The sequence below is a fragment of the Eriocheir sinensis genome, chromosome 15 (assembly GCF_024679095.1).
Source record: "Eriocheir sinensis breed Jianghai 21 chromosome 15, ASM2467909v1, whole genome shotgun sequence".
NCBI lineage: Eukaryota > Metazoa > Arthropoda > Malacostraca > Decapoda > Varunidae > Eriocheir > Eriocheir sinensis.
The window spans coordinates 16235170-16262023 of NC_066523.1; the positions used below are offsets into that span (position 1 = coordinate 16235170).

The 26854-nt window shown below is 45.0% G+C and overlaps 1 protein-coding gene across 1 annotated transcript in view; it reads right to left on the reverse strand.

Moving 5' to 3' along the window:
- The window catches only part of LOC126998968 (transcription factor sox-3-like), a 63192-nt gene that overhangs the window by 12974 nt on the left and 23364 nt on the right, over positions 1 to 26854 (reverse strand). The window contains exon 2 of the mRNA XM_050861266.1: positions 12841 to 12963. Within this exon, the coding sequence (XP_050717223.1) occupies positions 12841 to 12963 (123 nt within the window). The remainder of the gene's footprint in view (positions 1 to 12840; positions 12964 to 26854) is intronic.

The following is a 26854-nucleotide window of genomic DNA, read 5'->3' on the forward strand; positions in this document are numbered from 1 at the left end:
TCCAGCCTCCCCCCTCTATCACGACCGGATCTGTCAGCCAAGCAACTACCGGTCGCCGAGATAATTTACCTCTGCGTGTCCGGGCCCGCCACCTCGCGCCCTTCCGCCCACTGTTTTTATCCGACAGTACACAGGAGGCGAGAGCGAGGGGGACGTGGACGGAAGGCGAGGGGAGGGACGGAAGGCGAGGCGCGAGGGCCGTGATCTAGCGGGGCGTTTCCCGGCACCACGCGTGTTCTTGCCGCCTGGTGTGATTTTTAGCTTGTATTCGGAGACGTGTCCATCCGTCTTAATGGCAACAAATGTATAAGAAAACAAAGCCAAAGATTGTATCGGGTAATGTAAATAAAAGCGTCTTGATATACTGTTAACTTTACATAATTTTATCTTTCTAATCGCCAGCATGTTTTTCTTTTATAACTATCATATCTTAGCAACAGCTCAACCTCAAATCAAAATATGAACACGTGCCTCATCCCTTCCGGACTCCTAATCAGTGTGCTGCAAATTTGGATCAGATAATACTCTATGTATACTTTCTTCGTCTTCACGGAATTGAATTTTGAAGGCTTTATTTTCTGCCTAGCTAATCGTTGTTATCAGTACGCCGATTAGTTGATAGGAAGACGCGAATCAGACTATGAAGGCATTCGTCAGCAAGATGAAAAACGTTGTGTGAATCATTCCGTTGCAAAGAACAGAGAAGTCCAGAGTGCGGGGGAGCAAAATAGTTCAAGAAAAAAAAGGAAATTAGTAAATAATCAAATAACCAAGTAACTAAATATAAAAAAAAGTAAAAAGTTATACTGTCACTATTTGCTTAGTTTTGTCACTCAAACAAAACAGAAAAAAAAACAAGTATTTGATTCTGTGTAATTGCATGTTACAACCCATAACTAACTGCAGATAAAAAGAGGATCCAGACTGGCACATGTTGGGGGTGGTGTGTGTGTGTGAGTGTGGGTGTGTGTGTGTGTTCCTGCCCCACCTCCCCCTAAGGCCACTACCCTGATCATCCCCTTCCTCCCCTCCCCGTGCATGGTCTCGCTACGGTGTGAATCAATAGCCACATTTTGTTCTTCTGTACAGATGCTGAAATCACAGCCCGCCAGACACTGCCGTCGCCGCCGCAGTGATCGATGTCCCAATTTTCCGCTGGTTCGCGTCAGGAGGCGTGGTGACCTTTGCCTCCTGTAGCCAACGACGCCGCGCTGCCTTGTCTCAGTCACCACCACCATCACCGCCCACCAGCACCAACCATCACCGTCACCATCACTGTCACCATCACTGTCACCACCACCGTCACCACCACCGACCATCACCGTCACCATCACTGTCACCATCACTGTCACCACCACCGTCACCACCCACCACCACTGCCACCATCACCCCCCATCACCACCGCCCACCACCACCGTCACCACCACCGTCATCACCACCGCCCACCACCACCCGTTGCCGTCCACCTTCAGCCCCACGCCTCCCCTGCCCCCTGTCTCCCCCCCCCCCTCCCGCTGCCGCTGCCCCAGGAATATGTGTGTACCCCCCCCGCCCCCCCCACTCCTCTTTTCCGCTCTCCCATGTGTTTGTTATTTGCTCTTGCTTTTGTTTTTGTTATGACTTTTGCTATTGTTATTGTAGCTGTTGTAGTTGTTATTATTATTATTATTATTATTATTATTATTATTATTATTATTATTATTATTATTATTATTATTATTATTATTATTATTATTATTATTATTATTATAATTATTTTTATTTTTTTCATGCAGGAAAGGAAGTAGTTTAAGGGCAACAAAAAATAAAAAAAGGGTAGAAAAAAAGCCCGCTAATCGCTGCTCCTAAAAAAGATAAAAGTAAAGAGTGGCTAAAAGAGAGGTCAATTTCGGGTGGAGAGGTGTCTTGATACTCTCCTCTTGAAAGATGTCAAGTCATAGGCAGGAGGAAATACAGACGAAGGAAGACTGTTCCAGAGTTTACCGGTGAAGGGGATGAAAGAATGAAGATGCAGGTTAGCTTTTGCATAAGGAGTTTGGTCAGTATAGGGATGAGCACGAGTAGAAAGTCGAGTGCAGCGAGGCCACGGGAGAGGGGGAGGCATGCAGTTAGCAAGTTCAGAAGAGCAGTCAGCATGAACATATCGATAGAAGATAGAGAGGCAACATGGCTGCGGAATTTAAGAGATAGAAGACCGTCAGTATGAGGAGGGGAGTTGATGAGACAAAGAGCCTTTGACTCTGTCCAAAAGAGCTGTGTGAGTGGAGCCCCCCACACACATGAGATTATTATTATTATTATTATTATTATTATTATTATTATTATTATTATTATTATTATTATTATTATTATTATTATTATTATTCTTATTCTTATTCTTATTATTATTATTACTATCATTTATTATTATTATTATTATTATTATTATTATTATTATTATTATTATTATTATTATTATTATTATTATTATTATTATTATTATTATTATTATTATTATTATTACTACTACTACTACTGGTACTACTACTGTTACTGCGTTTTGTTCTTACAAACACATTACAGAAACATCAGTACAACACATCTCCGGGGTCTTTATCAGTAGTACATTACAGCGGGCAGCACCTCTCATCGTATACCCTTTCCCAACAACAACAACAAAAAAAAAAAAACTTTCCTATAGCTCTCCGTGCTGAGGCCACTTGTGCAGAGAGAGGCGTGAGGTCTCTTAGCACACGTCAGCGCAACAACCGTGTATGGCAGGAGGTAATGAAGGGGTGAAGGGGATATGTGTGTACAGGTGGCCATCGTGGCAGTGTGTGTGTGTGTGTGTGTGTGTGTACAGACGCTTAAATGAGCTGACAGACAGAGAGGTGCACACACACACACACACACACACACACACACACACACACACACACACACACACACACACATGTATACACCTTCAGGCCTGTATGTCGGTGTTTACTCGGCTCTGGTTCAGCTCAATTTTCTCTTCAGGACCCGCGGTGTCAGCACAAGAGAGTGTACAAAACTGTCATTCACTACACAGACAGCCAGCGTCACAGGTGTTAATTAATCTATTAGAGACGAAAGAACGATATGAAAGCGTATTTTTCGGAAGTGCCTCGTCAGCCTAAATAATTATCCATCTATCTATCTATCTATCTATCTATCTATCTATCTGTCTTCCTGTCTATCTATCTGCCTATCTAAGTTTATCTACTTATCTAAGTTTATTTATCTACTTATTTGTCTACTTACCAGCACACCTACCTACCTGTCTACCTTTCGATCGATATGATTGTTTATACATCTGTCTGTCTTTCTGTTTGCCTACCTTCCAATATCTAAAATTTTCTACCTATCTATCTATGTATTTACCAACCGATCTAGCAGTCGATCAATCTGTTAATTTATGCATGTTGTCTACCTACCTGTTTCTCTGACTATCTATCTATCCAGTTGTGTTCTACCACTGTGCTTTTCTGGAGTCCATTCCCAGTACCTCCAAGAACCAGCTCCATCTCGCCTGGGGCTGCTAGATCCTGTGGCTAAGATACACGGCCGAGTTCGTTCTTGGGTAGCAATCTGGATCACGTGAGTTACCACAGACAGTTGGGTTTATATGCAGACAACTCATGACTTGATTAGGACATGAACTTCCCCTTCCCCAAAGAGATAATGTTTGTTCCTGATGATTCTATTGTAACCCGGGACGGCGAGTGCTTATACTGAATCCCGTGTGGTTTGCTGTGTGTCCCGCTGGTGAATGTCGAGCGATTAATCACAGCGTGCCAGCTTTGTAGTGACCCGCATCACCTGGCGGCGGGCGGGAGGGCGGGCGGCGAACAGCCAGGCGGCGGCGGGGCGTATGTTCAGTGGTTTTATTCACTTTATTATACGTTTGATTAGTCCGAATGTAACAACACCTGCTGGACTTGCGGACAGAAGGGTGTTGAGTTACAGGCAAGCAGACCCTCTAATTAAGGTTTGATTTATGTGTATCCATCCATCCATCCGTGTGTGTGTGTGTGTGTGTGTGTGTGTGTGTGTGTGTGTGTGTGTGTGTGTGTGTGTGTGTGTGTGTGTGTGTGTGTGTGTGTGTGTGTGTGTGTGTGTGTGTGTGTGTGTGTGTGTGTGTGTATGTATGTATGTATGTATGTATGCATGCATGTATGCATACATTTATGCATCTGATTATCTACTTATTTGTTCCTTTAATTATTTTCTATAAGTAAATCATTTATGTTCGTACAATCATTCATATGTTTATCCATACAGCCACAGATATCTGTTCTAATGTTTACTAAGTTGTTTGTTGATCAACTTGTTTGTCAGTCTGCCAGACGGTTGGTCAATTAGTCGGTTATTCAGCAAGCCATTCAGTTAACTGGTTAAACAGTCAATCAGTTAGTCTGTCTGGGTGCTCGACAGCTTTTTTTTGTATGTGTGTGTGTGTGTGTGTGTGTGTGTGTGTGTGTGTGTGTGTGTGTGTGTGTGTGTGTGTGTGTGTGTGTGTGTGTGTGTGTGTGTGTGTGTGTGTAAGCATGCGTGGGTGTTTATTTAAAAGGAAAATGCTGCCTACAACTGCCTGACTGACGGTCGCGTAAATACGGCAGAAAATAGCAACAAGCCACATGAGTATCGAATTACTGTCATTTTTTCCCCTCCCAGCAGTGTTCGGTAATGTGCAGGTGAATTAAGCCTGGAAATCGGGCTCGCCTCTATGACCTCATCCCACGCCTGGCTGCCCGCCGCCCGCCGTGACTCACCGCCCGGCCTCGCTGTGTGGAGGTCTCGTTCATGTGCTGAGAGTGATGGATTGCTGATATTCCTGTGTTGTTATACCTAATTTACGGATACAGAGAACGTCAATAATAATAATAATAATAATAATAATAATAATAATAATAATAATAATAATAATAATAATAATAATAATAATAATAATAATAATAATAATAATAATAATAATAATAATAATGATACTACTACTACTACTACTACTACTACTACTACTACTAACAACAACAATTTTTCTTAATTTATTATAAAATGTAAATGAAAAAGGAAAAATAACAATATACGGAAATGACTATATATCAACATTTCCCTGATAAAAGGTGTGGATTGTGATACAGCTTGTTTGGCATATTTCTACAGATAACGAAGCGAAGCCTAGCCGATCTAACGACTTGACTCGCCTGCTATACATTTGCTCACTTATGATGGCCGTCAGCTTAAAGGCTTTTCCCGGTTAAAAAAAAAAAAAAAAAAAATACGGTATGTCACATTTTTTCTGATTTTTTCTTATGGATCAGAAAGGAAAGTCCTCGGCGTTATAGTGTAGTCTTTGGGAATAAACCTACTTTTAGATCTTTTTGTGTTGTAATTTCCACGATGGCGGTCAGCATCCGCATCTCTTCATCCTTGACTTTAATCATCACCTCCGCTCACGCCATCTCCGCCTTAATTCCCTCTTTTAGCATCCTCCAGCATCGTAACAACAGCATATTACCATTCCTTCTTGTGTTTCCTCCATTAGCGTCCCTTCTAAGTATGCACCACTAATTCAAGACACGATGGCTTCAGACATGATCTAAACTAAAATTTGTCACCTCCTCCTCAGCGCCGTCCATGTGCTTCCAACGCCGCAAAAACTGTGCCTGACCCTTTTATCACCTTATTTCCACGTATCTCCCCCCTCCAAAAAGTCCATCAGGGTGTCGTCCAGCCGTGGAGAGGCGCAGCGCTTTCCCTCTTTATCTGTCTCGTCTGTGCTTCCAACGACCCCTCAAGTAACCGTGACTATAGCCCTCCTTTCGCTGTGTTTAATCCGCTAACAATCCTCTCTAGCAAAGTGAAGACTCAAAATGTATAGTGTCTATGGGACGCCGTCATCCATTCACACTGGTCATGTCACCCGCCCAGACAACTCTCCATCCAAAATTGACCTCTCTTTTGGCCACTCTTCTCTGCTTTCTTATAAGTAGGAGCAGTGGTAGGGGGCTTTTTTGTTTTTATTTACTTTTCCCCTTGAGCTTCTTCCTTTACTGTAAAAAAAAACCTCATTGTTCTTCCTCCCCATTACTCATTACCCCACAACCCTCTTTTCGCTGTGTTTAATCCGCTAACATTACTCTAAATCACAGTTAAGACTCGAAATATAGATCTATGGGTCGCCGTCATTCATCCATGCTCGTCACATCAGCCTCCACGCAATGCTCCTCCTCCTCCTCGTTACTGTCTGTGCCCTTGACGCCGCTTGGATCGTGACAAACCCTCATTTCCTTGCGCTTATTTTTGTGACGTTCCTCTTAAGCACGATGGAGAATCAAATCACTGTCTTAACGCTGTCCATCTGGCGTCTAGCTATGGAGGGAAGTGCTTGATCTCCTAATTTCCGTCTCTGTACTTCTATTGGTGTCAAAAAACCACATTAACTTCACAAACATTTACCCCGAGCAGACATGTGACTCCTGGGCGTCGCTCGACCGTAGAGATCCAACACCCCATGCATATAAGAACCGTGACACAACCCTATCCTATATATTTATTGAAGTAACGACCCTTTCAAGCACACAAATGGCATAAAACAGTGTCTATTGAGCGTTGTTTAGCCGTAGAGATCCAACACCCATATATAAGAACCGTGACACGACCCTATCCTATATATTTACCGAAGTAACGACCCTTTGAAGCACACAAATGGCATAAAACAGTGTCTATTGAGCGTTGTTTAGCCGAAAAGATCCAACACCCTATAAGGACCGTGACATACTTTTATCCCCTGTATCTATCAAAGTAACGACTCTCTCCAAGCACACAAGTGACTCAAAATAGTGATATGTATCGGACCCCGCCCAGCCGTAGATATCCAACATCCTATAATTTATGAGAACCGTGACAGAACCTTATCCTCTGTATTTATTGAAGTAACGACTCACAGGCACAAAAGTAACTCATAACAGTGTGTACAGAACGTCGTCCAGCCGGAAACATCCAACATCCTATAGTTTATAAGAATCGTGACAACCTTATCCTCTGTATTTATTAACCAACATCCTCTATAAGTACCGTGATATATCCTCGTCCTCTGTATCTACCACAGTATACATTATAACGACCCTCTCAAGCACACAAGTTACTCAAACCAGTGTGTATCGAACGCCACTCACGGAGATGCAACACATTATAAGAACCGTGACACCTTTATCTTCTCTATTTATTTAAGTAACGAGCCTCCCAAGCACACAAGTGACTCAAAACAGTGACATGTATCGAACGGCGCCCGGCTCTGTGGGGGCGGTGATGCGGAACCCCAAACATCGGGCCGCCCCACTGACGCGGTACAGCGCACCGGCGGGGGATGAATAATGGACGTGACCTCGATCCCATAAAATACGAAATGGAGACCTAAAACCCTTTCATAGCTGTGGACTTTCCCTTTGGACTATTTATGGGCAACGATTACCTTTTGTGCCCGAGTCCTCCACCCAAAAATAACATTGCGAAATAATTATGGGAGCGACACACACACATGAACTCCTCCGCCCGCCGCTTCCCCCTTCCCCCAGTCACGACAACCCTCTTCCCCCCCTCCCCTCTAACGCGACACTCCACTCCGCACCACCCCGACATTCCACCTTTGTCTCCCCTACAATGAGGCGTTTTTCAGACATTCTTCTTTGTGCTGCGTCCATTCACGTGTTTATTGGTGATCTTTGTTGTCTGTCTGTCTGCTGCAGGTGGGTGCGTGGGAGGGCGTTGTGCCTGCTGATAGTGGAGGGGTCTGATTCTTAGAACTGATGGCTGTGTAAACCATAAGAGTTGTGTGGAGAGAAGTGATGATGTAATGCGTGAGGGAGGTGGTGCCTGCGTGCGGAAGGGAGGGTGAAATGAGGCTTGCTGGGACGAGCTCGGTATAGTGGATCTTAGGCCTAGGGGCTGGAAGAGGATCGGAACTCTCTTTTGCTGTTTGATATATATATATAGATATATATATATATATATATATATATATATATATATATATATATATATATATATAGATAGATAGATAGATAGATAGATAGATAGATAGATAGATAGATAAATATAGATAGATAGATAGATAGATATAGATATAGATATAGATAGATGGATAGATAGATAGAGAGATAGAGAGATAGAGAGAAAGATCGACAGATAGATAGATCGACCGATAGGCAGACAGACAGATAGATAGATAGATAGATAGATAGATATAGACAGATAGATATCGAGAGAGAGACTTCTATTTTACATCGCAAGCAATGAAATGGAAACATACATATGAATGAACTTTGTCTTTAGGGATGTTCTCGACAAAAAAAGTCACATGCATTAAGTTTACCTACCAAATAAACTACAATCACCCAATTAACTAAAGTGATAAGCTCAACCTGTAACGGATAAACTCTTCTACTAAAAAGTGAGTTGGTTTTAAGGTGCATGCAGTATCGTTATCAATAGCCGTGTTAAAGGAAATCACACACAAGATTAAAGACCGAAAGACGTATACGAAGCTACTTCATGAGACAATGGGAAAGAAAAATCCGTTCGGGGAAAAATTATATGAATGATGGAGTAAAAAAAATAGTTTCATGATTGAGAGACAACCGCGAACGTTACTTATACTCCTGAAATAATATGATACAGGTTTTCATTTCCTTTACTTCGCCGCGTTGTTGTGGTTCAGTGTGTGTGTGTGTGTGTGTGTGTGTGTGTGTGTGTGTGTGTACCAGCACCCACAACGGACGTCCGGCTCTTCGACACGCCTACCACCACCACCACCACCACCACCTCCACCACCACCAATACTGTGACATCTACCATAAACACCACCACCACCATCACCACCACCACCACCACCACCACCAATACTGTGACATCTACCATAAACACCATCACCACCACCACCACCACCACCACCACCAGCACCACCACCATCACCATCACCACCATTATTACAGCATTATCACAATATCTGTCACCATAACTCTGCTTTCATTCATTTGTGTTTCACCCGCTTAGTTTTACATTAATGCACAACAGTACACACACACACACACACACACACACACACACACACAATGCACAGACAACACAGCGGCTGCAACACACTGGCTCTCTCTATGCACGTCCACTCTCCTCTCCATTCTCTGTCAAACTATCAATTAAGCCTTTGGTTGTATTTGTTTTTATATTGAAAACTCACAAAACAGGCATGCACATACACAACAAGCATACGACAATACAGACACACACACACACACACACACACACACACACACACACACACACACACACACACAAGCATACCCTCTGCCCCCACACAACCACACATAAAAGACCCTCCCCCCCCTTTTTTCTCTCTTTCCCAATCACACAATCACACAAACACACAAATACACGCATACACACAGACGGACATCAACAATGAGAGTAACAAAAAAAGTTTCCAAACAATGGCCATGAATGGTCGCCACAAAAATTCAATGGACAGCGGCAGACTATATAACATCCTTGACATGAATAGGGCGGCGGACGTGACAGTGTGGAGTGGTTCGCGGCGTCACCCGTGTCATTAAATAATGGTGACGCTGAAAGGACTCACTGGATGCTCAGCTTAACAGGCATTGATGTCGCCGGCCGCCACTGTGACGTCTCCAGTCTTGTGGCATCGATTTTCTATGAAGACCACAATGAGGCCACAAAGGCGAGGCGTGCCGTATGGGAGGCCGCGGGAACAGGTTACCCACACATTCGATACTATCTCACGCACATACATACATGTACACACACAGACAGAGGTGAGCCCAAACCCACCCACCCACCCAAACACATACACACACACACACACACACACACACACACACACACACACACACACACACACACACACACACATACACACACGCACATGCACGCATTCATCACCAGACCCTTTATACACTGACTGCTGAACTGGCAAAGGATCCAGTGCCGTGGTTTTGTCAACTTTATAAATGAATAAAAATATTTTGGGATCAAACTCCGAGCCACAATGCCTTGTATCCTAACACTACACAAGGCTCCTTGCTCATTCAGTTTAGAGGTAGTAATCCTATATTTTCTTATATTTCAAGAGAACGAAAGGTAAAAATGGAAACTATGCTTTCATCTATTTCCTTTCACCTTCCCAGCTTCGGTTTTAAGTGTCGGTAGTTAAGTGGGTAGGAGCAGTAAGTAGCGTGCTTTTTTTTCATTATTTTTTATTTTTTATTTTTTTATTTTTTTACGCCCTTGCACTGTCTCCTCTGCTGTAAAAATAAAAGTGGGTACTGAGAGTGGGGTGCCTTTTTGAAATCCCATACACTGCAGATCACTTTTAAATGTAGCCAAGTCGTCCATACATACTATTATTGGCATGTTACTCCATCAACCTAGCCTCGGGTGAGACGATACGGTAGTCGGGCAACACAGACTTAGGAGAATGATATCACTTGTGGAGACCTTTCCCGTAACGCTGCTGTTTCCTGACGAGTGTGTGTGTGTGTGTGTGTGTGTGTGTGTGTGTGTGTGTGTGTGTGTGTGTAAAAGTGTCTGTCTATCTGTCTGTCTGTCTGTATGTCCTTGAAATGATAATACGGAACACCACAACAACAATATTTCCGTTTGTTTCCCGTAAAAAACAAAAATCGGGGTTGGAGACGGCGGGAGAACACCAGATAACCTAAAAAAAGAGCGGATGGTTGTGGCGAAATGTTGAGGCGCCGAAGACAGCTGGAGGAGCGAAAAAGGGCCTCGCGGGAGACAAAGGCGACGCAGACAGTGAGAGACGGAGAGACAGACGCTCGCCAGGTGACAGCCACTTAGCCGAGTCCGCGTCACTCCGGCCGTCCAGTGGTCCCGTTGGTCAATATTGGCAGCTTGTTGGAGCGGCGCCGTCAGAATGTTATCACCAGTCTGATTTTAATTAGTCAGTCAGTCAGTGAGCCAACCAAACTGTTATCTATCCATCCAGCCATCAATCTTGCCATCCGTCTCCCGCGCCGCCTCACCCCGCAGCCCGGAGACACGAGATGCTGGGTTGGGGGGTGAGGGTGCGTGGCGTGGAGGTGATGGTGGTGGTAGTGATCCAGAGACGGGCAGGAACACGAGCACCTCTCATGATCCGGGGCTCGTGCAAGCTCGTTAGTGACGGCGAAGAAATGCAATAAAAAATACATCTTTATGCTGTTTGCATCGGTCTGGAGAAAGCAAGAGAAAGAAAATAAAGCTTGGAGAGATCTTTTTCTTACAGTGCACAAATAATGACTGACGATGATAATGACGACGATGACGATGACGACGATGATAATGATGATGATGATGGTGATGAATCTCTGAGCCCCAAATTTCCTTTAACAACACAGTGAGGCGATGCAAGACTGTCCTGACACAACGCAATAAAGACATCAATCAATCAATCAATCAATGGAGTATACGTCGGGAGGCGCGTCACCTGGCCCACCCCATGACGCCAAGCTTCGGGCAAGTCTCCAAGCAGGCCCCTTGTCATCTGAAGTACCTCCTGGCAGGATCTATCGACTTGCTTAAGCTACGAACTCTTTGGGCGTCTCCTTGGCATCATCCACTCTGGGTTGTGTCTTAAAGAAACAACCCGATGAGCAGGGTCGGCTTGTGGGTAGTGTGCCACATGCCCGTATTGCCGGAGTTGGAATTGACGGAATACACGGGTAATATATGTCGAGTCAGTCTCACGGAATAGTCGCCGGTTTAACACAGTCATTCCAGCTGGACTAAAGACATCGGAACATTCTTTTACGTGTTCACTAACCGGATCAAAGTGCTGAGTGGCCTGTAGTAGTAAAATCTATATATCTTTTTGGCCACTCTACTCTATTTAGGAGCAGTAAGTGGCGGGCTTTTTTTCATTAACTTATTTTTTTACGCCCTTGCACTGTCTCCTCTGCTGTAAAAAAAATATATATATACTCGAGGGGATATAAGGTTGTCCTGACGCAGCTGAGGGGAAGGGACGGCAACACACGTCAAGGCGAATGACAAGTTTGTTCTCTTTGCGAGGCTGTCAGCGTGAGGATGTGAGGAGCTGATGGGTGTAGGTGCTGGGGCGTGAGTGTGGAGAGGAGGAGGAGGAGGAGGAGGAGGAGGTGTGAGTAGCATCGGTGGTTATGGTGACTGGGACGGTGGAAGAAAAGTGTAAGAGCGAGCGTAAAGAGTTGCAGATGAAGATGAAAATTAGATGAAGTTGAAGACGAAAAAGAAGAGGAAAAATAAGATGCTGATGAAGAGGAAGCTGAATAGTAATGGTAATAATAATAATAATAATAATAATAATAATAATAATAATAATAATAATAATAATAATAATAATAATAATAATAATAATAATAATAATAATAATAATAATAATAATAATAATAATAATAATAATAATAATAATAATAATGATAATAATAATAATAATATCAAGAAGACGAAGTAGAAGAAAACAACGAAAGAGGAGGTTAAAAGAAAAACATAAAGGAAGAATAGGAGGAAGAGAAGGAGAATAAGGAAAACGAATAAGAAATAAAAAAAGAGAACAGGAAAAAAAGAGGAATGAGGAGAAACAAAAAAAAAAAAAAGAAGCTGGAAAATGAGTCGGAGATAAGAATAAGAAGAAGTCATGAAAAAAAGGCGATCGGTAAAATAACGATACAACAATCAATATAAATAAACCAATTCAAAACGGGAAATCACCGAACACTTTGCGATAATTCAACGGCTGATGAAGGAGAGGAAGAGAACACCTGTCAGCACCATCCTTACCTGAGGGGGTCGAGGGCCGTGGGCAGGTAGGGGAAGCTGTAGGGGTAGCCGTCCTTCTTCAGCGTCTTTGGCTTCCTCCGGGGGCGGTACTTGTAGTCCGGGTAGTCCCTCATGTGCTGCGCCCTGGCGGGGAGGAGAAAAAGCGTTATTTATTAGATGGCTTGCTAGGGGATTGATGGGGATTTGTAGAATGGGTCATTATTGCCACAGCAATCATAACTATTTATTTTGCTCCTCTTCCTCCTCCTTCTCCTCCTCCTCCTCCTCTTCCTCTTCCTCTTCCTCCTCCTCCTCCTCCTTAGGTTAGGTTAGGTTAGGTTAGGTTTCCTCCTCCTCCTCCTCCTCCTCCTTCTCCTCCTCCTTCTCCTCCTCCTCCTCCTCTTCCTCTTCCTCTTCCTCCTCCTCCTCCTCCTTAGGTTAGGTTAGGTTAGGTTAGGTTAGGTTTCCTCCTCCTCCTCCTCCTCCTCCTCCTCCTATTCCTATTCCTAGTCCTAGTTTTCTTCCTCCTTCTCTCCTTTTCGTCTCTCTCCACATGTGCTGCTGAAGAGAGAAAACGTCCTTTGTAAGATAAGAAATTCAAGTTGATATGTAGAATTGGTCCTCCCTCATGCCCTACGCTCTAGCGGGGGAAAACACTTCTTTATTTGTTTTGCTAAAAGATTCATATTGACTTTTTTTTTACAGTAACAAAGGCTGGTCAGGGACAAAAATGAAAAAAAAAGAAAAAAGAAAACTCGCAAAATAGTGCTCCCTTGAAAAGAAAACGAGTTAAAAAGATGAAAAATTTAGAGATGTCTTCTTAAAAGTGTTCAAGTTGTAGTAAGGAGGAGATACTGATTTATTATGTAACTTTTTCGTAGATAGGAGTATGCGACTATGTGTAGAAAGTAAGCAACCCATATTTGTCTGTCGTTGACTTCTCCCTTCTGAGAGGCCCAGTAAAAAAATAAGCTATCATTTTCATCAGCTGTCTACCTTGTCTTCCAAATTCATACACACAAGAGTAAACAACTAGGCCGGCAGGAAAAAAAACTGTTTGGATGAATAAAGGAGAGAAAAAAAATCATGTGGGGAAGGAAACAATTTAATGGTTAACGTGTTTTGTCGGCGGGTGACCAATGGGGAGCCGAGGCCAGGCGGACAGGTGACGCAGCGTGTTGGGGGCGAGTGGCGGCGAGGAGGCACGGGCCGCTCACCTGCCGCCGCCGCCCCATCTTTACGACAAGGTGTCTCGGAAGGGGAAGCAAACGTCATACTGCTCCTCCTTCCTCTCTCCCTACCTTGCCGTCCCTTCCTGGCTCCCTCCTTTTCTCACGCCTCTTCTCCCTCCCTTGCTGTTCCTTCCTGTCTTCCTCTCTCCCTTATTAATTTTTTCCTACTTTTCCATCCTTTCCTGGCTCCCTCTTTCCCTATTGTATCGTTTTCTCTTTCCATCATCTATTACGTACCTCCCTGTCTCTTATGCTTTTCCTCCTTCTTCCTATCATCCATTACCTTCCTCTCTTTTATTCTTTTCCTGCTGCCTGCATAACCTCCCTCCCATCCGCCCTTCTTCAGTCACTCCTTTGCTTCTTTGATTTCCTTCTCTCATACTCTACCTCCCTCCCTTGCTCCCTCGCTCCCTTCTCTCACACTGGACACCTGTCACGCCCAACCTTCCGTCTCGACAGGGCCCTCAATCCCCGCTCCGTCTGTCTCTCTTCACCTTCGTCGTTAATATGCGGTAATGGTCTGTAAACCTCACCGTGCTGCGACCCAGTTTAGGCCTATATGCACTTCCCTCACAACCCGGTTGCACGCCTTTTTTTTAACAGCAATGGAAGCAGCGCAAATGCAAAACCAAAACCAAAAAATAAACAAAAAGGACTCCGCTGTGTATTACTCCGGCAAAAAAAAAAGAACTATTGGCCTGAAGAACGGTCAATTTCGGGAGGAGAGAGTGCGTACAGTGATGCAATTCTCTCGATCTGTCTTCTGGAGGTGGCGACCCAATATGTAGAGTTCCGCTATCAAGTAACTGTCTAACGACCCGTGCATTAACGCTTTGTCTCAACGAGCCCTGTTAGGAGGACTACCAGGTATTGCACCGCCTTGTTCATGGCAGATTTGCAGGGTGAGAGGCAGTTCTCTTTAGTACCCTTGGCTGAGCTACACGATTTAAGCTGTCCGGTTTGGTAGTTATCTAATCTTTTGTTTTTATTTGTGAAATCCATGAACACCAAAGTCGGTTATAATCTGCGTATCAGGATGTTTTAATGGCGACAGCCCTGGGTGGCAGAAGGGAGGGGGAGGATAACAATGTCAGGTCTATGCGGCTTGAGGCAGCAGCATGTTCTTCAGCAATGGTGTGAGGTGCTTGGGGTGGCTGGCACGGGTGCCTGCGAGGGTTGGAGGGGTTGGATAGAGGCTGCAGCAGCTGAACCAAGCGCAGCACCCTTTAGTGCAGTGGGTCTTAACATGGTGGAAGCGTTCCCCTAGAGGGGCTTTTGCAATTTCCAGCGGAGCGCGAGCCCTCGAGGAAAAGTAGAAACATCTCTTTCTATATTTGTTATTCTCTAAAGTTTAAACACGAGTGTGGGCTAATAGTGAAAAGTTTAAGAACATATTTAAAAGTATGGCTTTTACTACCTTTAGTTTTCGAAACCTATATTCTAGTCAGACTTAACGTTTTCTGTACTTGTTGACCCCATCCCTATCCAATGAAACCCATGGGAGGAGGGGGGGGAACTCGTCCTGAATACTCCTCGTCGGTAAGCCACGTTCTCTGCTTCTTTTCTTTCGGGTTTGATACGTTTGATTTTTCGTTCAGCCAATAACTTCTGTACATGTATGGGGAATGTGTGGAGGAAGGGACCCATTTCTAGAGGGGGCGTGGTGGTGAAGTTAAGAGCCACTGTTTTAGTGATTGAACCACTCATATAAACACAAAGATGAAAGTAAATGCATAGATAAATTAATCAAGTGAGAGAAAAGAAATCACACAAACACACATACATACCTACATAAATAAATGCAACCAGAAACACAGACAAACAGACAGAGAGACAGAAAGACACCCACAGACAGACAGACAGAAGGACAAAGACAAACAAACGGCCAAAACAGGCACACAAACAGGCAAACGAAGGGGACGGCTCACTGGAATTCCTTTTCTATAATTAGGTTGTTTGTTTCCAACTCCGTTTGATGACTAAAAGCAGAACCTGATGAATGAGAGGAAGGTGATCTGTGTGCCGTGAGAGGCTGCTACCGAGGCACGATCCTGCCGGGGTGCACAGGCCGGACGAGGCGCCTAATGCCCTTCCTTTCCTTCCTCGATGTTGTGTGTGTGTGCTTGTCGGGCGTGGTGGTGGAGGTGGTGGTGGAGGTGGTGGTGGTGGAGGTGGTGGTGGTGGAAGGTACACGGTCTCTTCTGGGTTTCTTCTTCGCGTCCTCCTCCTTTTCCTCGCCCTCCTCCTTGTCGTCTTCTTTCTCTTTTTCGTTCTCCTTGTCATTGTCCTCCTATTCCTCCTATTCTTCCTCCTCCTCCTCCTCCTCCTCGTCTTCCTCCTCCTTCTCGTCTTCCTCTTCTTCCTCCTCTTCGTCCTCCTCTCCTCCTCTTCCTCATCTTCTTTTTCTTTCTCGTTCTCCTCCTCCTCCTCCTCCTCTTCCTCCTCCTCCTCCTGCAGCGTGCGGCGGCCCACCCTCCCTCGAGAGCCGGGCTGCCGGGAATGTAAACAGACGGCCTTCACGGAAACAATATCAAGAAGCGGTGGATTATGGACGTTTTTAAATGACTTGCATTGTGCGGCTTTAGTTCATGCGTGGTTCTGGAAACAATGACGGCGAAACAACTGCCGTTTATTCATGAAGACGGAGGAGGGAAGACCCGAGGAAGAGCAGGGCCAAGCGACACGCCTCGACGCCCTTGTCTTTCTCCCTCCATCCTTCCTGCTCTCCCTCCCTCTGGTGTCTTCCCCGAACCCTCTCAGCGGCCCTCCGTCACCCACGACAAGAGTCTCCCTTAGGCACGCGGCTTTGCTATTTACGTCTTGGTTGAATACAGTTAAAGGAAAACTTAATGAGAAAAGAGAGTTGGTGAGTAAAAGCAGAAGTAGAAGAGGAGAAGGAGGAGGAAAAAGAAGAAGAAGAAGAAGAAGAAGAAGAAGAAGACGAAGAAGAAAATAATAATAAAATAATAATAATAACAAGAAACCATAACTTCACACGAGAATGAACACCCTCAGCCTTGTTTGCTTTGCGGTTTACAAAGTGCTAATAAAAATAAAATATCGCGATGGAGAGAATTTGCCATCGCACTGAAGTTTTCTGTATCTCTGTATGGATGGACGAACCAGCCGGTGTACACCACACAGATAATCACCTAGAAAAAAGTAAATGAAAGTTGATAAACGAAAAAAAAAGATATAGAGATTGTCTTACTAAACTCCCTCATTTACATATTTTATTGCCGAGGTAACACGCGTGCACACTTCTCCCTCTAGCTCACACGTGCACATGACATAAATCACAAATCAGACACTCATCCTAAATTACTGGCTATACGAGAACGGGGAATTACAAGACACGCGATGAAAGTAACGGATATCAAGAAGTCTTTTCGTGGCTATGGTTGTCCTTTCCTTCTGCTAAGCGTCAGTGTTTGTGACGAGTAAACATGCCAAGGGGCCGAGGGACAAGGGGCGACGCATGGGTGTTCGTGGATTCCTGTCTCCTCTGGTCAGCGCCACACGACGGGGAGTGTGAATGGATGGAATGTTTTAAAGTGAAGTGAAAAGTACTTTCTGCCAGCCCGAACTATGGGAGGGCTTGAAGAGTTGAGTAAGATGAGTTTTGGATTAACCCTCATTCATCATTTTCTCATATATACTGTAAGGACAAGTTCAAGGGATGCCGCTGTTCGGGATAAAGAATTAAAGCGCACCGCTCTAAAGAAAGCATAACAGACGAACATACAAAACAAAGTAGTGGAAGAAAGCGCTGCGAGGCCGAGTGGCGGGGCGGCGCGGCGTCTTTGTGCCTCGGCCGAGCACCGCAAACAATAACACGACGCCGCGTTTGTTGGGATTATTGGTTCGCGGCACCACCGGCGAGCCCCGGCCGCAGCCCCGTGCCTGGCGCCGCCGACTCGTGCATGGCGTGCCGTCCCCGACTGGCCCTCATCATTATTGCCCCCGAGGCCCTGAGGGGAACCAACATTCGTGTAAGCGGACGAGAGTGGAGGCGCTCAGACAGAAGAATATAAGCAAACTCATTCTTTTCAAGCCTTTCTCTTCGCTCGGTGAGAACCTTGTTAAGAAGCATTGTGTAAGGTGTGCCGGGGCTTATTTCTCAGTGTATGCTACCTTTACCGGGCTTGTTATAAGGTGCGGGTGTGGCGATAACGTGATACACAGGCTGCTAGGCAAGGCGTGGAGCACTGAGAGGGACAGACACACAGCATCAGGGCTTCTGACGCCTCACCTGACTGCTGACTGTTTGTTCCGTTCTGTAAGCTAAAACCTGAGCGAAATACCCTACGGTTTCATTTGCTTCATTGCCGCCGCACATTGGAGCTCAGCATCTTTCAGCAAGGCAAGAGCAACAGTAACGAGTAAGAAAGAATGGCGCCCTCGAGGTTAGGTGGGAGCACGGCCGTCAATTGGTGTGCAGATGAGCACGCTGCCACTTTTCTTAATGTACTTACGAGAAAACTCGAACAAAGGTGCACAAAAGTATATGTTTTCACCTTAAGGTTCTCCATCTATTTTTGCATTTGCTTATATTGTTCACCGATGAAGCGGCGCTAATACCAGTCAGCCGAACAGTTATGTAAATAGCTGCGCATTTTCTAAGAGATTAAGCTCGGCTCCAAGTTGTGCTACACTCGCTTATTTCTGTTTGAACATCATATAATCTGCATAAAGCACATAACGAAAACATTATAATATATACACACTGGAGCCTCAACAAAATGTTTACTCAGCGTATCACTGCACGGACGTAAGACTTGCGGTAAAAGTATTATTTAATGCTGCGCCTCACCACCATGCCCCCCTTTTTTTTTTTCAGCACACATTCACGAGTAAATCTTCTCTTGATTATATAATGTAATTAAGGTAAGGTGTCGGTGATGGGATATGTATGAGCCTTGGACATCCACCTTTTTTTTGTTTCAGTATGTTTGTAACAGTATGTATGTATGAATTATAGAAAGGCAAAGGTTAAGTGGGCAGCAAGTGCTAAGCTGAGAGTTGCGGCGGCGCTCATCTCCGTCTTTTTAGTTCTTGAACCTGTGCTAGACAAGATTCTATTATCCCAGGGGGCAGGTGGGATGAGCGGGTTACCATGCACAGTTTACTTTCTCCGGGTTTTCTCAGGTAGTTCCCATTTTGACTAAAATGAATAGGAGGTTAAACAGCACCAGAGGGCTTTTTTGTATCTTCTTGGTCATTGATCTGCCTTCTTTACTGCCCCCCAACCCCCCTAAAAAAAAGCTGAGTGGACTGTGAGCATACTACCAAGTTTTATTTAGGGTGACAAAATAATTGCTGATCAAAGCCAAATCAGAGAGCATCCCTTCTGGCCTTGAATGTTACAACAGGTGATTCAAGAAACTCTTTTCGGGGACAGGTGACTAGGGTGGGCAGGTGTGTGGCGCTTGGCTTGGAGCGGGAACGGGCGGGAGTATGATAATAACTCACTCGGTTCAAAAGTGTCATGAAAGGTGACAAGTTGACAGTAATGTAAATGTCTTGTTTTACTGTTGGTCTCGAACATACTTACAACGCTAATGCCGCCATCTTAATAGGATCTTAACAGGATATGCAACAAACAAAAAGCCAGGGTTTACTGCATAATTTATACACTTAGGGCAACAAAGCATAGTCATAGACACGGCGGAGAGCATGGCAGAGAAGAGGACAAAATTAGTGTCACGGTCTAATCACATCTTGAAATATATGCTAAACTAGGGAGTAGCTTCATACGTAAACACACACGAAAGAGAACACAAGAGAGAAAAAGACAACATGGAGGCAAAGCTTTCTGATCAAAATGCACACCAGACAAAAAAAAGTAGCGTCGTAAACAAACACGACAGGCAGCCCACGAGCGAAGAGAGTGAGAGCGTCGCGGCGGGACTATCTTCGGGGGTCTAATCGCCTCCTAAAATAGCGTTGTGCCGGGCGCGTCCTGAGCCCCGCCGGCCCTCCATTCCACACTGTAGCAGGAAAAATTAGCGTCGCCATCAGTATTGCTAATGATCCCGGCTCCCCGTCCTCACGCCGCCCTCCGAAAAAACAAAGAATAAAAAACAAAGCGAAAAAGGGGAGGCAAAAAGGAGCTGTCACAGATTCTTAGCGTCCAGATGAGGTTTTTATGCATGAGCCTCGGAGGAAGGGGAAAAGGTAGAGCGTAAGTGGCAGTTGTTGAGGGCAGTGATAGCATCAATGGTTTTCGATTAGTCAAATTAGCCTGTTAACACCGAGGTAAACGAGGCCCTTTAAGCTGGAAACGATAGACCGAACGAGGTGGTTGAGGCAAGGCGTTCCCAGCGAGGAGGAAGGTCACGCTGAGGGGCCGAGGCTGCGGGTGTCACATCTTAATAATTGCGGCCGAGCGCGAGTTACGGCGGATTAAGGCAGGAAACTCTTCTGGCTGAGGGCGTTCCAGGTAGCCTTAGGGCCGCCGCCTCCGAGGGACACACCAGTACGTTAAGAGGAGGAGGAACGCGTTGGAATGCTCGGTGAAGATAATCGTGTACGGTACTTTCCATGAGCTACTTTTGCGGTAAGGTTATACAAATACATTTAGAAAAGGAGGAACGTGTTTGAATATTCGGTCTAGATAATCCTCTATTCGCATGTATCTTCTAGTACTCTATACGATTTACCTCTGCGGCACGGGTTTACAGGGTAGGAGAAACCTGAAGTGTTGTATTAAGTATAAGTATAAAGTTCATTGTATCAAGTCTTTTATTCACCTGTTCTGGCACTCTAAACGCACTATTTTTGCGACCGTTAGTGAAAATAACAAATTCGATGTTTAAAATCATTATGTTCGCACAATACATTGGGGACAGCAGGAAATTATTGGAACATCCAGTATGGGTAATACAGTACAGTCTATTTTCTCTGGTCTTTTATACGAGCCATAAATCTTCGACCGGCGCAGAGTGCAAATTTTTGTGTTTATAATTACTGTGTTTGTACAACGCACTAAAGATAGCAAAGTTGTGTTAATCGTGTATTTATTTCTTTTCAATTCTGTCAGTTTACGAACTACTTTTGCGGTTTTCGGCGACGAGAAAACCTTTATTGTTTATAATTGATGTGTTTGCACTGCTAAGAATAGCAGGAACACATTAAACGTACATTCACCTCCTGCATTTTTGTGATGAAGCGAACAAGTTAAGTGTCCGCAATAAAAATAATACGGTGTGTAAATAATTTTGCGCTTGATGTCATTTAAATGTAATACGAAGAAATCACGACCTACAAAGTGTGACGTATTTTTCATAACTTTCCTAAAACCGTGGCTCTGCATATTAGTTCACCACCTGGCTATAACACGGTGCAGGGGGCGTGCATGGCGCCTGGCTCCGTGAGGAATCTCAGTAAACAGGCATCGGGAGAGCAGTTTGCAGTACGTAATAACGAGGGAAACTCTCGCGATGAAGCCTCGTCAGCTTCCTGCGGGTGTCGCCGAAGCACCGGGAATGAGCGAGAGGCCATGCGGCGCGCAGATCAATGCCCAACACAAGACTCGTCGCCGTGTTGCTGTCTCCCTCCGCCGCCTCAGCCCGGCCAGCGGCGTGCTGGGCCGGGGCGCGGGGCGGTGATACGGCCGGGGCTGAACCGAACCTCTTGACGCGAATCTTAACGTCATCATCTACAACTGCATACTGATAATGAAAAAGAAAATGATAACAATGATGATGACAACGACGATGCAGGTAATAACAACATCAACAACAAAAATATATAATAATAACAATATTAATCATAATAATAATGATAATAATAAATAATAATAATGAAAATAATAGTAATAATAATAATAATAATAACAACAGTGAAACAATGATAACGATAATATAGAATACAGTTACAACAGATTCAAGTGTAAAAAAGAGTCGGGGAAGGGAAGAAGACCACAACCTCCTGTGCTATGGATGCCAAGTCTCCATTGGTCGCCTCTTACTCCTATATTACAACTCTCCCTCCCTTGCAATCAGTTTCTACAATATCACTGTGCCAGACCCCGTTCCCCATACCAGCCTTCTCTGAACCCCTTTTTATGGTTATGACTGCATACAACATATAATTTTTCTCTCTTATTAACAGTATGGCGTGAACTGGCCGGTGGAAATAGTAATTGGAAGTGAAGCGTGTGGCATTTAACGACGAAAAAAAAAAAAACCCCCAGCTTAGAAGTCGCCGTTGGCTTTTGAATTGGATAGAGCTGACATCTTAGTAAGGAAGAGTTTCAGATACGATCTTGGACATACAGTAGATTACGGAAACATGCATTGATTAAGCAGATGACTTGGGGATAATCATAGAGTGAATAAATAGTGAGAGTTTCTCGGTATTTCTAAAAGTAAATCAAAGTGCGTTGTTGCTGTAAATAGCATATACTTAAGTGATATTTTCTGTAGAATACTTTATAGTTACCTGAACGATATGTCTGTGTCTTATATGTCCAGGTAAGAGCATCTATTCCTTTTTCTCTCAGTTATATTTGCTGTTCCATCAATAAAGCAGTGCACAGAATTTTCGTGGTTGCGTTATCGGTTCCAGCTATTTTCCCTCATGCACGTTTTCTCTAATCGATGCAATTCTTTTTGTATTGACAAGTGATCGTTCAGTGTCTCGAACGACGGATATTGTACGTCATTATAATTTCCGACTTCGCGCTTTCTTTAAAAATTCGAAACATTGTCTGATGATTTTATTTATGGATCTGAATTTATTGGATCTGAATCTATTTGACGTTGCATTCTGGGATCCTGAGTAACTTCTAAGTCGCAGTCATCGGTCGCTAACAAGAAGGTGAAGTTCGTGGGGATTGCGAAGGATTCCTGGACTTATCATCTGAATCTAGTAAATGGAAGTACAGTGGGGTTAAAATTAATCTTCTTGGTGCGAGAAATATGTGATAGGGACAGGGTGGAATGCGGAGTGATGGACGAATAGGAGGAAACTAATTAAAATATGTTCTTACAGTGCTCAGCGATACATGGATGATGGAAAGGTCAGTAAAGTTAATAACAAAATAATTAAGTTGTTGAATTAAAAATGAGCAGTATAGGAAGTAGGAAAGAGGCGCAATATTTTTTGAGAGAGAGAGAGAGAGAGAGAGAGAGAGAGAGAGAGAGAGAGAGAGAGAGGGGGGCGCAAGACAAAGCACCTCACAGTTTGCAGCGCAGTCGGGCGTCACAGGAAGGCTGCGACTAAACGTTGAATTTGTACTTAAATGTCATCAGCGTCATGGAGGGCGGCGCGCGGGGCCTCGGGTGTGAGCCTGGCACTCACACTCACGCCAGAGGGACCTAGAAAATTACTTTTACTCTAGTCACCACTTCTCTTTTGAGGCACTAAAGGGGATAGCGAGCAAACAAATGCTCACACGAAAACCTGACACTCACAGGAATCATCCTCGTCCTCCTTCTCGCAAAAGTTCTCTGGATTTTTGCGTCTTTTTGCCTCGGGTTTCATGTATTTTTTCCTTATGCTTTGGACTTCTATGGGAGTGGCGGCGCTGGACGCTGCGGCGGCACCTTGCTACAGCGGCGGCGAGATGATGAGTGAGGATCAGCAGCCTAAGACGAGCTGCTTGTCCCCGCGTGTCTTGTTGAAGCATAAAATAGAAAAAAAGCCTTGAGAGCGAGGCAGCTAGGCAGACAAGGACAACAAGAGCGGGCTGGAAGGCGGAGGGATAAAGGCCAATTGGACCGAGCGGGGCCGACAGTGCTCCAGAATGTGTTGCTGTGCATTTACAGGCGAATGACGCCCCGGGGAGTTTGGTCGGGCTGGAGTGGCGCTGTGTCCCTCGTATTTACCTTTAATTTACGGCTCCATTCGTATATTTCCGCTAAATATCGGCCTTAGATATCAGAATTTTCGCAAACTACTGTGCGTCCATACATGCTGGAAACTCATAAAAGTAAACAACGTGCTAGAAACAAAACTTTATCTTCAACTGAGCCCGATCCCACTCCATTTCCACGAAGCGTTATTGGAATCCATGAAACTCTATGGAACTGGTCACCCTCCACGCGGGACAATCTAGCTGATTGTGCGTATCCCAGCTTGCTAAATAATTACCTTTCTCTGTTAAGCCCTCTTTATGCCAGGAAACGAACATTTATTTGATAATTGCGAGGGTGTTAAATTCTCCTCACGCTGAATTGAACTCCAAACATAAGCGTTACGTTATGGAGCGGCGAGGGACGTTGCTGTGATTTTAGTATCACTCGGACTACGAGATATTATATAGAAAAGGATTAAAATGTTCGCGGCACGATTCCAAAAATCCACAAATAACCGCAACCGGTGGAAAAGTGTTCGTGTGTGTGTGTGTGTGTGTGTGTGTGTGTGTGTGTGTGTGTGTGTGTGTGTGTGTGTGTACGGGTAAGCTATACATACATGCTTACTCGGTATTTATATGGAAGTTTAACTCATGCCGTCTCCAATCAGATTAAATAAATAAATAAACAGATACACACACAGACAGGTTAGGGACGCGGCGGACCCCTTCCTTCCCTTTCCGAGTCCTGATACGACGCCTTCCTACGATTAGTGACATGAGAGAACACCTGCCATTCTGCCCACCTGTTTCCTTCTCCCTTACGCACACATCTTATCCCTTAACCATTGACCATTACTACCAGACACAATACGCATTACTGCTCCCTTCCATTTTTGACCTATCAGTATATTTTCACCATTCTTTTCCACTCCCTGTCACTCAACCATCTCATTACCTACTCACTTTCACTACAAACACCGTATTCACCTTCTATTTCCACTCCTCCTCCTCCGCCGACTCCTCCTTCTCCTCCCTCCTCTTTCTCCTTCTTCTCCTCCTCCTCCTCCTCCTCCTTCTCCTCCCTCCTTTTTCTCCTTTTTCTCCTCCTCCTCCTCCTCTCTGCTCCTCACACTGTTTTCATTTCCCTTCATTCATTATTCACTATTCTCCCTAACACCGTATTCTTGAGTTGCTTCCAAGTTCACTTCACATTTTCTAACTCCTTCAATACATCCTTACCATACACTCTGACCATTCATCATTGCTATTACCACCACAATCAACACTTGCTTCCATCCTCACTATTAAAAACTTTGCTCTTCACTGTCCTTTGTTTCCACCATCTTTGACAAGGTAGAAAGTTGTTACTTGTGTCATATATCTGTTGAAGGTAATCACGATATTAAAGGTTTCGATTCCACGGGACAGCAAAACAAGGCCCGTAGAGAAGCTAAGTAATGTTTATCCCTGTTATAATAGACACCGAGACGTATCAGTTCACTGGTAATGAGTTTCATGAAGCCAATAATGAAAAGAAAAGCAAGTGTGGATGATGGAAAAGAAAGGTTGTTCAAGTTGTAACGGACTACATTATATTGAGGGAAACCACATAAACAAGAAAGAAAATCCATAAATAAACAATATATTAAGAATTCAAGGAAAGTGTTAGAGTGTATATACATCCACCTAAACATTATCAACGTGAGTGTGTGTGCGTGTCGCTTTCGCAGAACGCTCCAAGCGGTAAATTAATTTGGGAGAGAAAGCGTCGGCGGAGAGGCGAGTGGAGGGGCGAAAATTTCCTGTGCGGGAGAGAGGAAAACACAGGCTGGAAGGAGATTATTCTTTGTTTGGAGGCCGCGGTGCCGGTGCGCGTCTGGGATTCTGCCGAGGAAGAACGCGACGGCGGCCACAACTTTACGACTTTGACTGTGCCGCGTGAAAACAGCCCGACGCGGCCTTTGAGCGTGACTACGGGCGTGGGAAATGAGCGATTGTGAGCGCCTAAGCCAGTGTTAGGTGGAGACAGGTGTGCTGTATGGAGCGGTCTAGTCTGGCGGCCCCCCTTCCTCTTCCCCTTCCCCCGAGCACCCGAGGAGGAGGCTTAGTGGGGGAGAGGGGGAGGGTAAAGAGGGGAGGGTTTTCTTCACCTCCCGCCTCACACATTGTCCGCTCCGTAATTGTCTCCGGGACTCATCCTATCGCATTATTTCCAAACACCGTCTCGTTTTTTCTCCCTTTGTGCTCAGTCTGTTGTTGGGTTCGCCTCGTGCCTTGCCTTGCTTTGCGTCCCACTCTCTCTCTCTCTCTCTCTCTCTCTCTCTCTCTCTCTCTCTCTCTCTCTCTCTCTCTCTCTCTCTCTCTCTCTCTCTCTCTCTCTCTCTCTCTCTCTCTCTCTCTCTCTCTCTCTCTCTCTCTCTCTCTCTCTCTCCCCCCCCTCAGTGCTGCCTCCCCTCACTACCTCCACTCATTGCCTTTCCCCTTTCCCTCCCTTCCTCCCCTTCCCCCCCTTCCCCTCGCCCCTCACCCTTCCTCTCTCCTCCCTTCCCCTCGCACCTCACCCTTCCCCTCCCCTCCCTTCCCCTCGCCCTTCACCCTCCAGATCTCACGCCCGTTGTGTTGTGTTCAAATATTCATCGCTGGCCGGGCGCCGAGGTTTCAACAGCTGATATATTCATCGGGCGATTATCATCAATTTAGAACATTAAAGTAATCAATATGTCCCGAGCGCCCCACAAAGCCGACACTGTTGCCGAGGAAGGAGGGGGCGGGAGTGACAGATTTAATGGCACGCAGGACACCGCCGATCCGGAGAGGCGGACTGGTGGGGCGCGACGCGGGGACACGGGACTCGAAATGCAATGGTGTTTGAAGAGGGGAATGGAGGATAGAGTAGTATGTTGGCACCATGGACATACCCGGAGAAGAGGAGCTGATAGAAAGATAGTGAGATCGACATGGAAAAAATGCTGGAAATTTACATACACAACTAAAGCGCCAA